Source organism: Somniosus microcephalus, chromosome 2 (genome assembly GCF_052327205.1).
Source record: "Somniosus microcephalus isolate GS21.2 chromosome 2, FLI_Smic_1.0, whole genome shotgun sequence".
NCBI lineage: Eukaryota > Metazoa > Chordata > Chondrichthyes > Squaliformes > Somniosidae > Somniosus > Somniosus microcephalus.
Genome location: NC_140988.1, coordinates 229,553,948 through 229,568,047, shown reverse-complemented (window position 1 = coordinate 229,568,047; position 14,100 = coordinate 229,553,948). Strand labels below are relative to the sequence as shown.

The 14,100-nt window shown below is 45.9% G+C and overlaps 2 protein-coding genes across 4 annotated transcripts in view; one reads left to right on the top strand and one right to left on the bottom strand.

The window, feature by feature from the left end:
- ociad1 (OCIA domain containing 1) overlaps nucleotides 1-10,290 on the bottom strand; it is a 53,101-nt gene extending 42,811 nt beyond the window's left edge. Inside the window, exon 1 of the mRNA XM_085969929.1 lies at nucleotides 10,135-10,290. Within this exon, the coding sequence (XP_085826055.1) occupies nucleotides 10,135-10,215 (81 nt within the window). The 5' untranslated portion in view covers nucleotides 10,216-10,290. The remainder of the gene's footprint in view (nucleotides 1-10,134) is intronic.
- A 340-nt stretch (nucleotides 10,291-10,630) lies between these two features.
- The window catches only part of fryl (furry homolog, like), a 599,764-nt gene continuing 596,294 nt past the window's right edge, over nucleotides 10,631-14,100 (top strand). For all 3 annotated transcript variants that reach the window (XM_085969926.1, XM_085969925.1, XM_085969924.1), the window contains exon 1: nucleotides 10,631-10,983. The gene's annotated coding sequence lies outside the window, so the exon portion shown is untranslated. The remainder of the gene's footprint in view (nucleotides 10,984-14,100) is intronic.

Below are 14,100 nucleotides of genomic sequence, written 5' to 3'. Positions count from 1 at the left end.
TGTGTGGTTCAGCCTCAGACAGAGGTTAGGGAGAGGGATGGAGTCAGTGGCTAGGGAACGGAGTTTGCGGTGGAGGCCGAAAACAATGGCTTCGGTCTTCCCAATATTTAATTGGAGAAAATTTTTGCTCATCCAGAACTATAAGTCGGACAAGCAGTCTGACAATTTAGTCACCATGGCGGGGTCGAGAGAAGAGGTAGTGAGGTAGAGCTGGGTGTGATCAGCGTACATGTGGAAACTGACGCTGTGCTTTCGGATGATGTCGCCATGGTAGATGAGAAATAGGAGGAGGCCAAGGATGATTCCTTGGAGAACACCAGAGGCTACGAGGCAGGAGCGGGAAGAGAAGCCGTTGCAGGTAATTCTCTGGCTACGATTAGATAGATAAGAATGGAACTAGGCGAGTGTTGTCCCACCCAGCTGGACAACGGCGGAGAGGCGTTGACCATGACTCCAAAGAGACAAGTCATCGGAGGTGGGCAGTTTGTTTGCATGTTCAAGCAGATCATATGAAAGGAATGCACTTTACCGAATATGTCCGGTATGATTGAAAGGACAAGTACCTAAGGAGGGGTGAGCCTCATGTGAGGAAGTTATCAGATAAAGCTACTACCCTGTATATAAATAGAAACTAACGTCTGCAAGCCATGAATTAAGCACCTGATCGATAACACGTCATGGCTCATGATCAGTCAACCTGTTCACCATGTTGGTCCCTACTACCCTCAGTATTTTGCATCCATTTACATTTTCCTACATAGAAACATAGAAGATAGGAGCTGGAGTAGGCCATTCGGCCCCTCGAGCCTGCTCTGCCATTCAATGAGATCATGGCTGATCATCCAAATTCAGTACCCTGTCCCTGCCTTCTCCCCATATCCCTTGATTCCTTTAGCCTTAAGAAATATATCCAACTCCTTCTTGAATATATTTAATGAATTGGCCTCAACTGCCTTCTGTGGTAGAGAATTCCACAGGTTCACCACTCTCTGGGTGAAGAAATTCCTCCTCATCTCTGTCCTAAATGGCTTACCCCTTATCCTTAGACTATGACCCCTGGTTCTGGACTCCCCAGCCATCGGAAAAATCCTTCCTGCATCTAGTCTGTCCAAGCCTGACAGAATTTTATAGGTTTCGATGAGATCCCCTCTCAATCTTCTAAACTCCAGCGAGTATAAGCCCAATCGACACAATCTCTCCTCATACGTCATTCCTGCCATCCCAGGTATCAGCCTGGTGAATCTTCGCTGCACTCCCTCCATGGCAAGAACGTCCTTCCTCAGGTAAGGTGACCAAAACTGCACACAATACTCAAGGTGCGGTCTCACCAAGGCCCTGTACAATTGCAGCAAGATATCCTTGTTCCTGTACTCGAACCCTCTTGCTACGAAGGCCAACATACCATTTGCCTTCTTAACCGCCTGCTGCACCTGCATGCTTACCTTCAGCAACTGGTGCACAAGAACACCCAGGTCTCTTTGCACTTCCCCTTCTCCCAATCTATTGCCATTCAAATAATCATCTGCCTTCCTGTTTTTGCCACCAAAGTGGATAACCTCACATGTATCCACATTATAGTGCATTTGCCATGTTTCTGCCCAATCACTTAACCTGTCCAAATCGTACTGGAGTTTCACGACATCCTCCTCACAGCATACCCTCCCACCCAGCTGTGTCGTCTGCAAATTTGGAGGTACTACATCCAATTCCCTCGTCCAGATTATTAATATATAGTGAACAGCTGGGGTCCTAGGACCGATCCTTGTGGTGCCCCACTAGTCACTGCCTGCCACTCGGAAAACGACCCGTTTATTCCAACTCTTTGCTTCCTATCCGCCAACCAGTTCTCTATCCAAGTCAATACCTTGCCCCCAATCCCATGTGCCTTAATTTTGCACGCTAATCTCTTATGCGGGACCTTATCGAAAGCCTTCTTAAAGTCCAAATACACCACATCCACTAGTTCTCCCTTATCTATTTTACCAGTTACATCCTCAAAAAATTCCAGATTAGTCAAGCACGATTTACCTTTTGTAAATCCATGTTGACTTTGTCCGATCCTGTCACTGCTTTCCAAGTGCTCTATTACATCTTTTATAATGGACTCTAGCATTTTCCCCACTACCGATGTCAGGCTTACCGGTCTATAATTCCCTGCTTTTTCTCTACCACCTTTTTTGAATAGTGGGGTAACATTAGCTACCCTCCAATCCATGGGTACTGTTCCAGAGTCTATCGAGTTCTGGAAGATGACCAGCAATGCATCTACTATTTCTAGGGCCACTTCCTTAAGTACCCTAGGATGTAGATTATCAGGCCCTGGGGATTTATCGGCCTTCAGTCCCATCAATTTTCCTAACACCATTTCCCTACAAATACTGATTTATTTCAGTTCCACCCTTTCATCAGACCCTATGTTCCTTGACATCTCTGGGAGGTTATTTGTGTCCTCCTTTGTGAAGACAGAACCAAAATATGTATTTAGTTGGTCTGCCATTTCTTTATTCCCCATTATAAATTCCCCTGATTCTGACTGCAAGGGACCTACGCTTGACTTCACCAATCTTTTTCTCTTCACATATCTATAAAAGCTTTTACAGTCAGTTTTTATGTTCCCTGCAAGCTTACTCTCATATTCTATTTCCCCCTTTTTAATTAATCCCTTTGTCCTCTTTTGTTGAATCCTAAACTGCTCCCAATCTTCAGGATTATTGCTTTTGCTGGCCAATTTATATGTCTTCTCCTTGGATCTTATGCTATCCCTAATTTCCCTTGTTAGCCACGGTTGAGTCACCTTTTTTGTTTTATTTTTATGCCAAACTGGGATGAACAAATTCTGTAGTTCATCCATGCGGTCTTTGAATGTTTGCCATTGCCTATCCACCGTCAACCCTTTGAGTGACATTCCCCAATCAATCCTACATATAAATTGTAGACAAGATTCCACCTCTTAAAAAGGACATTTTTTTCCTCTTTTCAGCTTGCATTAGTTTGCCTCTGCTCTATTCATAGCATTACTGGGATTAGGTCCTTTTTGAAATAGCACTGCTTTAAAAGTACTCCAATTAGAAAGTGAACATGTACATGCCTATTACTAACCCATTCATATAGGTATAGAGCGGAGGTTGTAAACGTACGACAGTTTAATTCAGCCCGTGGTATCCTGCGCTTAGTGTCCCGAAATTGGACAGCACCCTCCACCTACCCACAGGTGCAATGTATTATCATGTGGTTTTGTATGAGTATGCTCAGTTCACTCTGGCTGAATAAACAAGCACACGTACCAGCAACTCATTGTGTCACTGTCCCTCATTTGTTCTACCTAAATATGTTACATTTTAGCGAGGAGGATAGGATCCCAAAGCCATTTTTACGGATCATGGAAGGACACAGTGTTCAACCTTTGAGCGGACAAGTTTAAGGTGAATTTGAGACACAAACTAAATTTTTGCGATGTTTTACCGTTAATGCTCATGCAGAATTGTCTGTGCTTCGCCTTTGCATGTATGTATACACAGCAACAGCACACTGATTCTCACATGTTCACAGGTAGCGTGCCGAGTCACTGTTCCACGAGATTGGGACAATCATGGCCATGCCTATAGGATTCATCAGAAACCTCAGCATGAGCGAGATCGCGAACCATTCAGTTCTTACATTGCGCGGATGATGATTTTTTAGGGCCAATAACATTGAGACTGAAGGTGCAGATGAGAATGTTCGAGATCAAAATAAAGCAATTCGTGAACGGATAAAAGTAATTTTTCTAACCGAGATTGGGCCAGAAGTCTACGGATCGTTGAACGTCCTTACTCATGATAGAGCAGTCCTCCGCTGTTGAAATATGGCTTTGCTTCTGGGAGTGAAAACACTTCACATTTCTCACCAGGGAAAGTGAAGGAAGCGTCGTTTGAAGACATTGTCGCAAAACTCAAAGAACATTTTGTCCCAAAGCCGTTAGAAATAGCAGAGAGCTAGAAGTCTCATACCAAAAACAAAGTGAAACCATCAGTGAATACATCGTAGCTCTTAAGAACCTGTCTTTGCATTGTAATCTCGGCACATTTTTGGATCGTGCGTTGTGTGATAAGTTTGTGTGTGGACTAGTGGATGAGCGCACACAGCCCAAGTTACTGAACACTCCGAACCTAACGTTTGACATAGCATGCAAAATTGCCCTATCTATGGAGACGGCGGAATGCTATGGAACTCAGTCCAACTCAAGTGACTAGTGCAGCTAAGGTCTAGTCACAAACCTAACGTTGTGAGACCGAGTCAAAATCATGTCGGTGAGAGCAGTTCAGTGAATTGTTTTCACTGCAACGGAAACCACTCACCAGTCCTGCCAATACAGAAATGTGAAGTGTTTTCACTCTCAGAAAAAATGTGACCTTGCAACACCTTGCAGAGCTAGATCTAAAGCAGGAAGCAAGAGCCATTCTAGTGGCAATGCAAAGCAGTGACAACAAAAGGGAGGAGTTCACAATCTTGAAGTGTATACACCTGATGCTGAAAAACAAGGCACCTACAGTATCTATGCTCCTAGTGGCAACGCTAGCAGTCGTGAGAAAGACTTCCGTCCAAAACTTTTGATCAACGAGCAATATATTGATATGTGTATCGACACAGCGGCAGACTGCTCTATCATGAGTAAGGACACGTACGAGTGTAAGTTTAATCATGTACCACTTACAAAGAATACCGCAGAGTTAAAAACTTACTCCGGAGAAATCCTAGAGATATGTGGACAAATGGAATGTACAGTTCAACACAATGGTCAGTCAGTAAGGCTGCTTATTATTGTAGCGGGCTACAACAGGCTAACTCTCATGGGCAAAGACTGGTTGAGAAAGTTAAAACTAGACTAGAAAAACATCTTCAATCCAGATGCTTCAAAGAAGCGACTCAACACACTGCTGATCAAGTATGAACGCATGTTCACAGACAGTTATGAGGGCATCACTGGGGCCCATATCCGAACCAAGTCCAACGTGATGCCTGTCTATTGTTGTAAGGCAAGGCCAGACCCTTATGCGTTGCAAAGTCAGGTGGAGAAAGAGCTAGCGAAGTTCAAAGAGAACGCAGTGCTAGTAAAAACTGACAAAAGTGAATGGGCTACCCAGATTGTGGTAGTGCCCAAAGCAGACAAAACTGTACGCTGTGCGGTGACTACAAAGTTACTATCAACCAAGCAGTTGACGATGAGCAGTACCTGTTACCTACATCGCAAGATTTGTATGCAGCACTCTCTGGTCTTCTCCAAGCTTGACCTATCGCACGCTTACGCTCAGCTGAATGTTGACAAAGAGAGTCAACAGTATCTCACCATCAACACACACAAGGGACTGTACTCATACACCAAGCTGCCATAAGGTGTAAAGTCCTCCCCCAAAATCTTCCAGGCTACAATGGATAAGATTTTGCAAGGAGTTCCAAATTGCTTCTGCAATCAAGACGATCTGATGATCACAACAAGCAGCGAGGAAGAAAATCTAGAAGTGCTAGATATATTGCTTCAAAGGTTGAACACCCACAATGTCAAATTGAAAAGAAGCAAATGTCCTTTTATGCTGCCCGAGGTGGTGTAGTTTGGTCTGAAAGTTGATGCAAATAGCTTGCAACCAGTGAAGGAAAAGGTTGATGCTGTCATCAATGTTCTAAAGCCACAGAACGTGTCCGAGTTAAGACCTTGCCTTGGAATGGTCCAATACTACGCGCGATTCTTACCCGAGTTAGCAACCATGTTAGCTCCATTGCACGAGCTCCTCAAGAAGGATGTCCAGTAGACGTGGACGAAAGCACAACAGGAAGCTTATGATGCTTGTGAGAAGTCACTTTAGCGATGCTCTACTTGTACACGACGACATAGAGCGTGAGCTTAAGTTAGCATGTGATGCTTCCAGCTACGGTGTGGGAGCGGTCATAAGCCACGTAATGGATGATGGCAAAGAGAAACCAATCGCGTTCTCAACGCAAACCCTCACAAAGAGCGAAAGAAATTACGTGCAAATTGAAAAGGAAGCACTCACCATAATGTTTGGAATCAAGAAATTTCAACAGTTCCTGATTTGTGATTGGCAAAAAATTTACCCTGATAACCAACCGCTCCGAGCAATATTGGGGCCCAAATCTGCCATCCCTGTAATGGCTGCATCGAGAATGCAAAGTTGAGCAGTGTTGTTGTCACAATATGACTACACAATTGAATATCGCACTTCAAAGCAAAACTCAATCGTAGATGCCTTGTCCAGGTTGCCACATGATGACTCGTGTTGGGAGTGAAGGTGCAATCTTCATGCTAGGTGCAGTTGACCAAGACTTTCCTGTGACTGCAACTGAGATTGCAGATGAGACTCAAAAGGACTCAGTACTGAAAAAAGTGTATGAAAACACCTTGAATGGATTGACTGATTAGTATATGGACACAGAATTGAAACAATTCCATAACTTGAGTTAGCGACCATGTTAGCTCCATTGCATGAGCTCCCCAAGAAGGATGTCCAGTGGAAATGGACGAAAACGCAACAGGAAGCTTATGACGCTTGTAGGAAAAGTCTCTCTAGCGATGCTCTACTTGTGCACTACAGCACAGAGCGTGAGCGTAAGTTAGCGTGCGATGCTTCTCGCTACTGTGTGGGAACTGAACTATCTTGTGAGCAAGGTTTTATCAAGTGGGGAAACAGAGTGGTGGTAGCTACTTCTTTGAGAGATAGAATTCTGGCCGAACTTCAGGCTGAACATCCAGGGATCGTCAGTATTAAATCAATTGCAAGAAGCTTTGTTTACTGGCTCAGATTGGACAATGATCATGAATCACTTGCCAGCAAATGCAGCACTTGCCAAAATTGCAGAAACAAACCACCCAAAACTCCACTAAATCCCTGACTATGGCCAAGTAGACCGTTAGACCTTTTCAGAGAGTACATGTAGACTTCTGTGAGAGAGCAAATGATTATTTCCTGGTACTTGTAGATAGTCACTCAAAGTGGTTTGAAGTGAAACACATGGCTTCAAATACTAAAACTGAACGTACCATAGATGAGTTGAGGTCTATCTTCGCATGTCATAGCTTACCTGAAGAGCTTGTTTCTGACAATCGCCCTCAGTTCCTTCCTGCTCTGTTCCAAGAATTCATGAAACGGAACGGTATCAAACACATTCTCGTTCCACCATATCATCCAGCTTCAAATGGAGCAGCTGAAAGGTCAGTCAGAATAGTGAAAGAAGCTCTCAAAAAACAAGCATTATAGGGTTGTTCAAGACTCAGCATGAAGTAATGTTTGGCAAATTTCTTGCTGAAGTACAGAACTACTCCGCATACTACAACTGGACATGCCCCAACAGAACTCTTGCTGAAGAAGAGATTGAGAATACGACTGAGTCTTGATTAGCCGAATTTGGCCTCAAGAGTTGAACAGAAACGTCATTATGACACCAATCAGAAAGAATGCAGTTTCAAACAAAACGAGTGCAATCGTGTTCAGTCCCCTTGGCAAGTCGAATTCACACAAGTGGGATGTAGGAACCACAGTAGACTTTGGTGGAACCAAGAGATATTTGGTTGAAATTGGTGACAAAATCCAAAGTGTTCATGTAGGTCAAATGATCTCTGCTAGAGATGAACCAAGACATGATCTTGAACCACTTGATCATGAACACATACATGATTTTGACTCAGTTCAGACTTCAGTATCTGAAGTACCAGGTTCAAACAAGTCTGAGATGGAAACAGGATCATCTTTGAGTTCGAAACCAAAACAAAACAGCCTAAAAATTGGTTCAACAACAAAACCTTCTGTAAGGAGGTCAGGAAGGCTCCGCAATCCTGTCATTAAACTGGATTTGTAGTTCATTTAAAATACAAGCCAGGAGTCTTTATTATGTAATACTGAGACAAATAAGAGCATAGTTTTGTTATATGAGAAAAGAATACATTCACTTTTTAAAAAAAAAGGGGGAAAGCAATGCAATGTATTATCATGTGGTTTTGTATGAGCATGCTCAGTTCGCTCTGGCCGAGTAAACAAGCACATGGACGAGCAACTCATTATGTCACTGTCCCTCATTTGTTCTACCCAAATATATTACAACAGGCACAGAGAGCCGGCACTCACTTAGGATTGACCGGAAACAGGACTGGCTGGTGAAGGGGAGAGAGTCTGAGCATAGGGTTGGACCTGAAGATGACTATGGGGGAGGGGCAGAAACAGGATACTTTGATTGGGATGGGGGGAGAAGAGGGAAGGGCGACAGGACTGGGGTTGGGAAAGAAAGGGAGACTGGGGAATAGGGGCTTAGGAGGTGGTGGGTTAGACACTACAAAATGGGGGCTCAGGGGAGAGAGGCAGACTGCAGAAAGCGGGGGGCAGCATTTCCTGAAGGGTCAGGAGCTGTAGCAGGCCACCAAATGTATACATTTAAAATTGTAATTTTACAACTATCTGCAATATCAGACTAACAACTCGACGAAAAAAGACTGCTGGAAATACACAATAGGCCAGTCAACATCTGTAAAGAGAAACAGTTGGCTTCTGACATCTCAGTTAATTAGAACTTAAGCCTGAAAGATAAGCAAGCATTTCAGTAATGTTGGGGAAGGGGGAAGGGAAGGAGGGAACTGTACTTGCGGTGTGCTCTCTATATTGGAGACACCAAATACAGATTAGATGACCACTGTGCCAAATAGCTCCGTTCCGTCAGCACATGTGACAGCTACCTGTGGTTTACCATTTTAACTCGTCCCTCCCAGTCAAACTTCAGTTTTTGGTCTCTTATACTGTCCCATCCAGACACAGTCTGGGCATTCTCCAGCCCTCTGTTCTGAAGAGTGGCTTTTGTGATGAATTTTATTTTTCTTACGCTATCCTAAGAACCAAGTAACACCAGAAAATGCTGGAAAAAACTCAGCAGGCCATGCAACATCCATGGAGAGAGAAATAGAGTCAACGTTTCGGGTCGAAACCCTTCTACAGAACCGAGAGAAAAGGCAGGAAATGAAACAAAAGGCAGTTTTCCAGCTTTTTCTGTTATTTCGGATTTCCAGCATCCGCAGTATTTTGCTATCCTATGAACCAAGTATTTGGCAGTAAAAATAAACTCTCGATTGAAAGGGGCGGGGGTATGGTTACAGGCTGGAGAGCTGATGCTGAACACGTGAATATCTAGTGCAGATATTTGCAACAGGGAATATTGTGACCTGGAAACAAGTAATAATCAGATTCACCCAAGTAGCACTCCTAGGAGCATGTCCCAGTTTGAAATAAGAACCTGTTTTGATAGAAACCGGTGCACAAACGCTTGTCACGCCTGTCAATCTGACTGATCACCATGGTTACTCCACGCACTGAGCCCGGGCTCCAACTTGGGGGTTCGGCGACGGCGTGCGGACGGACAAAGACCAGGGCGGGCTGGGGGGCTCTGCTCAGACCCCAGTCCAGCAAGGCGCCGCTCGTTGCAGGCCACTGCCGCACCAGGTGTGCGGGAGGGACGGAGGGTCACAGAGTGCTCCCGACTAGGGCACTAACAGCAGCCCGGGAATGTCCCACCGCTCTCGGTAGCGGAGCGGTCATTTGTGTGGTGGGGGGTACATAGAACCATAGAAGATAGGAGGAGTAGGCCATTCGGCCCCTCAAGCCTGCTCCGCCATTCAATGAGATCATGGCTGATCATCCAAATTCAGTTCCCGGTCCCTGCTTTCTCCCCATATCCCTTTAGCCTTAAGAAATATATCCAACTCCTTCTTGAATATATTTAATGAATTGGCCTCCACTGCCTTCTGTGGTAGAGAATTCCACAGGTTCACCACTCTCTGGGTGAAGAAATTCCTCTTCATCTCTGTCCTAAATGGCTTACCCCTTATCCCCCGCCATCGGGAACATCCTTCCTGCATCTAGTCTGTCTAGTCCGGTTAGAATTTTATAAGTTTCAATTTTATAAGTTTGACTGAACATCCTCAAATTAAAATCAGCCGGCGACCTGCTGCCGACCGCCGGACTCTCCACAGTAAACACGGGCCTCCCCAGCTTTGCCTGTAACCGGCCTTCACTTCGATGACTCCCAATGTCACGCCTAAGCCCGCCCTCCCCCGGCCGAGGTCGCCTCCTGTACGCGCAGTGAGTGCGGTTTAGCGGATACCTGAACCTCCCCGACCTGGGGGCTGGGCGGTTCCTCCTCTCCGCTCGAGGGGTCGCCCACCCCCGCAGATGCTCGCGCCATCACAAGTCACAACGCGAGCTCGGGACGGTTCCTCGCCAACGATTGTCCCGAAGGGCACCCGGAAGCATTTCTTCAAAATGAACCCTGATCCCGGAAATGAAATCGCGGACAGACCCTAAATTAGGTCAATAATAATCCCACCATCAAACAGGAGGAAATAACACATACGTGCTTAAAAGCAGGGATATGCGGTGTTGATGATTTGGTGCCATTGACAGATTTGTATCTTCACAAAATGAACCACGTTAAACTAAATACGTTCGTGGCACATTCTGTATCAAAACAACAAAGAAACAGTGATTTATAAAATGAAAAGTCGGCTCACACAACATTAATCTGTGTTTCTGGTTTTGTCTACACTTCCTCGTTTGCCTTTAAACTAACGGCAGACCGGAAATGATTAGCACCGTGAGGCTGCGTGACGTTACCGATCGACAGCCTTCTCGACCAATAGACTGGCAGATCGCCAGTGCGCTGTGACGTTATCGAACCAATCCGGCGATGCCGGAGGCGGGTCTCCTGGGAACAGCGAGTCCGGTTGTCACGGAGGAAAAAAACGCGAGTGGCGAGTGAGAGCGGGAGGAAGAGAGGCGGCGGCCGGGTTCCGACGGACGGACGGAGGGAGTGAGTGAGTGAGAGTGAGGTGCCTGCAGCAATCAGAGGGAACTGGGAGCAGCAGAGCGAGAGTCGCGCAGAAAGCAGCACCGGGAGAGCGAGCGATACAGACACCGGCCCACTGACACACTGGCCCGAGCCCCAGCTCCACAGGTAGGAGACGCGCCGAACCGACCTCGATCGATCACAGAGAGCCTATGGCGGGCGACAGGCCGGGTCCTGCCCGCTGGGTTCAAAGACCAGTTCTACGGGCGCTGTTGGAAAGAGGGTGAACAAAGCGCCTGAGAATGAGCGTGCGGCCGAGCTCGGCTGGGGTCCGGAGTGAACAAAGCTCGTCGGTATGGAGGTTGAGCGTGTTTGTGTGAGAGAAAGGGAGAGAGTGAGCGAGACCCTGGGTTATCCCGTCTCTGGGATGTGAGTGTGAGATAGAGTGCCTCTGGGTTATTCTCTCTCTCTGGCTGTGGTGTGTGTGTGAAAGAGTGTGAGTCGCAAAGCTCTGGAACCTCTCCGCCTCCTTTAAGACGCTTCTTAAAATCTACCCATCTGTCTTAATATCTCCTTATGTGGCTCGGTGTTAAATTTTGTTCAGTAAAACGCCTTGGGTTTTACTACGTTAAAGGCGCTATATAAATGCAAGTAGTTGTTATCCTGACTCCGGTTCTGGGATGTGAATTTGAGAGAATCCCTGGGTTATTCTGTCCCTGGTTGTGGTGAGAGTGTGAACACTTGGCTGATTTGTGAGTCTCAAGAGTTTACAGTGTCCTAGATCTGATGTGTGTATGAAGCTTTACCTTGTAGGACAAAAAGCAAAATGCTGCTGATCTGAAATAAAGCGTGGTCTGACGAATGGTCGTAGAACTGAGACGTTAACCCTATCCTCCGCTCCTCACAGACGATTCCTGATCCGCTGAGTATTTCCAGCATGTTCTGTTCTGTGCCTTGTATTTTACCGCTGCAGGCAACCCTGTATTTCAAACAGTGCAGCATATGTAGCTCTTGAGGCACTGTTGCTTTCATTGAGAATGGGTTTCAGTACCGAGTTCTGGAGGCAAATTGCTGTCAACAGAAAACCTGTGGCACTTGGATTGGGTGTCCCTTTTTGGCACTTGTGTAGTCCAGCAATGTAGTTTTGACGTTGCTGGTCGAAAGAGTATTCCACTGACATCCGCAGTATGTAGATGGCCCTGGAGAAAGGAGCATGTGGTGTCTGTTGGTACATTTGAGGCCTTCTGCGACCGGTGAGGACCGCAGGGACTGGAGGGCATATTGGACACGGGTGGCAGCATTATTATTTAATCTGATAAGATTCCTTTGGTTTTTAATGATTTAGGTTCCTATTAGTTGTGCCCCTCTGAAAAGGGGGCACTTTTGTTAGATTCTTTTTTGGTTTGATGCCACTGGGGCAACCCAGTGTCTCCTTATGGATTCCTAAAGAAATGGTCCACAATATACAGTTTACTCCTGATAATTCAGTCCTTTTTTTTGCATTAAAAAATTTCAATTATCAAATAATTTGAATTAGGCAATGTAAGTAAAATGTCAAAGTGGGAATTTTGTTCTTAAAAAGTTTAAATGATCAGACTTTGAATTAAGAAATGAATTTGGCATCAGTGCAACTGACTTGTATGGAACCATTGCAAATGGCTCCTTTAATTTTTTTTAAATTTATTCGTTCACGGGATGTAGGCATTGGTGGCATGGCCGACATTTATTGCCCATCCCTAATTACCCTTGAGAAGGTGGTGGTGAGCCGCCGCCTTGAACCGCTGCAGTCCTTGTGGTGACTTTGTCGTAGTAGTTTGGTACAACTGAGTGGGCTGCTAGGCCATTTCAGAAGGCAGTTAAGAGTCAACCACATTGTTGTGGGTCTGGAGTCACATGTAGGCCAGACCGGGTAAGGATGGCAGGTTTCCTTCCCTAAAGGACATTAGTGGACCAGTTGGGTTTTTACAACAACCCAGCAGTTTCATTGTCACCATTAGTAATGCTGGTTTTTTAATTATTTAATTAACTGAATTTAAATCCCCCCCCCCCGCCGCCGCCGCCATGGTGGGATTTGAACTCGCATCTCTTGATTATTAGCCCAGGCCTCTGGATTACTAGTCCAGTAATATAACTACTGTGCTACCGTATCCCTAATATAAGCTGAGTATGAGGGTTCAGGTTTACATTTCCGATACAACACTTCAAAAGTACTTAATTGGGTGCAAGTGCTTTGGTATGTTGGGGTCATGAAAGGCACTTTATAAATAAAGTGTGTGTGTGTGTGTGTTTCATACTGTAGGACACATGTTGCAGCAACAGAACAACTGCACATGCACAACATTTGCAAACTCAACTTTAAAACAACTGCATTTGTGCATGCAAGAAAAGAAACGTCACTTTGGATACTGCTTGAGATCTCCCCTGGTATTGGCAGACGATACAAAGGGGGAATAATTCGGTTGGTTTGCGCCTCCCATTAGTGCCTTAATGGGGCGCAAAGCAACTAGCGCCCGGGCACAGCAATGTTTGCGCCACTCGCGAAATTGACCAGACATTTTGCGGCGGCGCTAAACACTACCGCCGCGATCTCCTGCGCTCGCAGGTCGTGACGTCAGTCGAGCGTGCAACGCCCTGGTAGCGCCCTGGACCGGATATTGAGTGGCGCCCCCTGCCTTACCGCCTGCCGCTAGCAATGACAGGTTGAAGGGAGCGTTTTGCAGTCGGGAAGGGACTGGGGGAGCACTATTTTTAAAGGCGACCGCTTCCTGCCTTTTTTTGTCAGTGACATTTTTGCACCACGCATTCAGAGAGAGAGAGAGAGAGACTTGACTTCTGGAGATATTCAACGCTGTGCTGAGGAGTTTTGGGTACTGAGCAGCATTTTGTTGGTTCATTTTGATTTGATCTTGCGTCGATTTAGAAGAGACTATGAGGGCTGCACCCTGAGCCTCTCCATTGTTCTTTCCAGCAGATTTGACGTATAGGTCTCTCCAGGCCGAGATTCAAGGCTGCAATGAGCAGGGTGTTGATGGAGAGCAAGATCGACCCTCCCCTTTAAGAACTGGCTGGTGCCAGTGTGTCTGTGTTCCATTTCTGACTGGCATCACATGAGCTTCGCCAGCGCTCTGAGGTAGCGCCTCGCTCCTCAGTGTTAGTGCCTTAAGAGAGGTGTGTAGTGCCCGATTTAGCGCTCCAATCACCTCCAGGGGCGACAGAAGCCAAGTTTGCATTCGGAGGCAATAATTAGCGCCAGGCGCTAAACTTTGCGCCCGGCTGATAATTGCG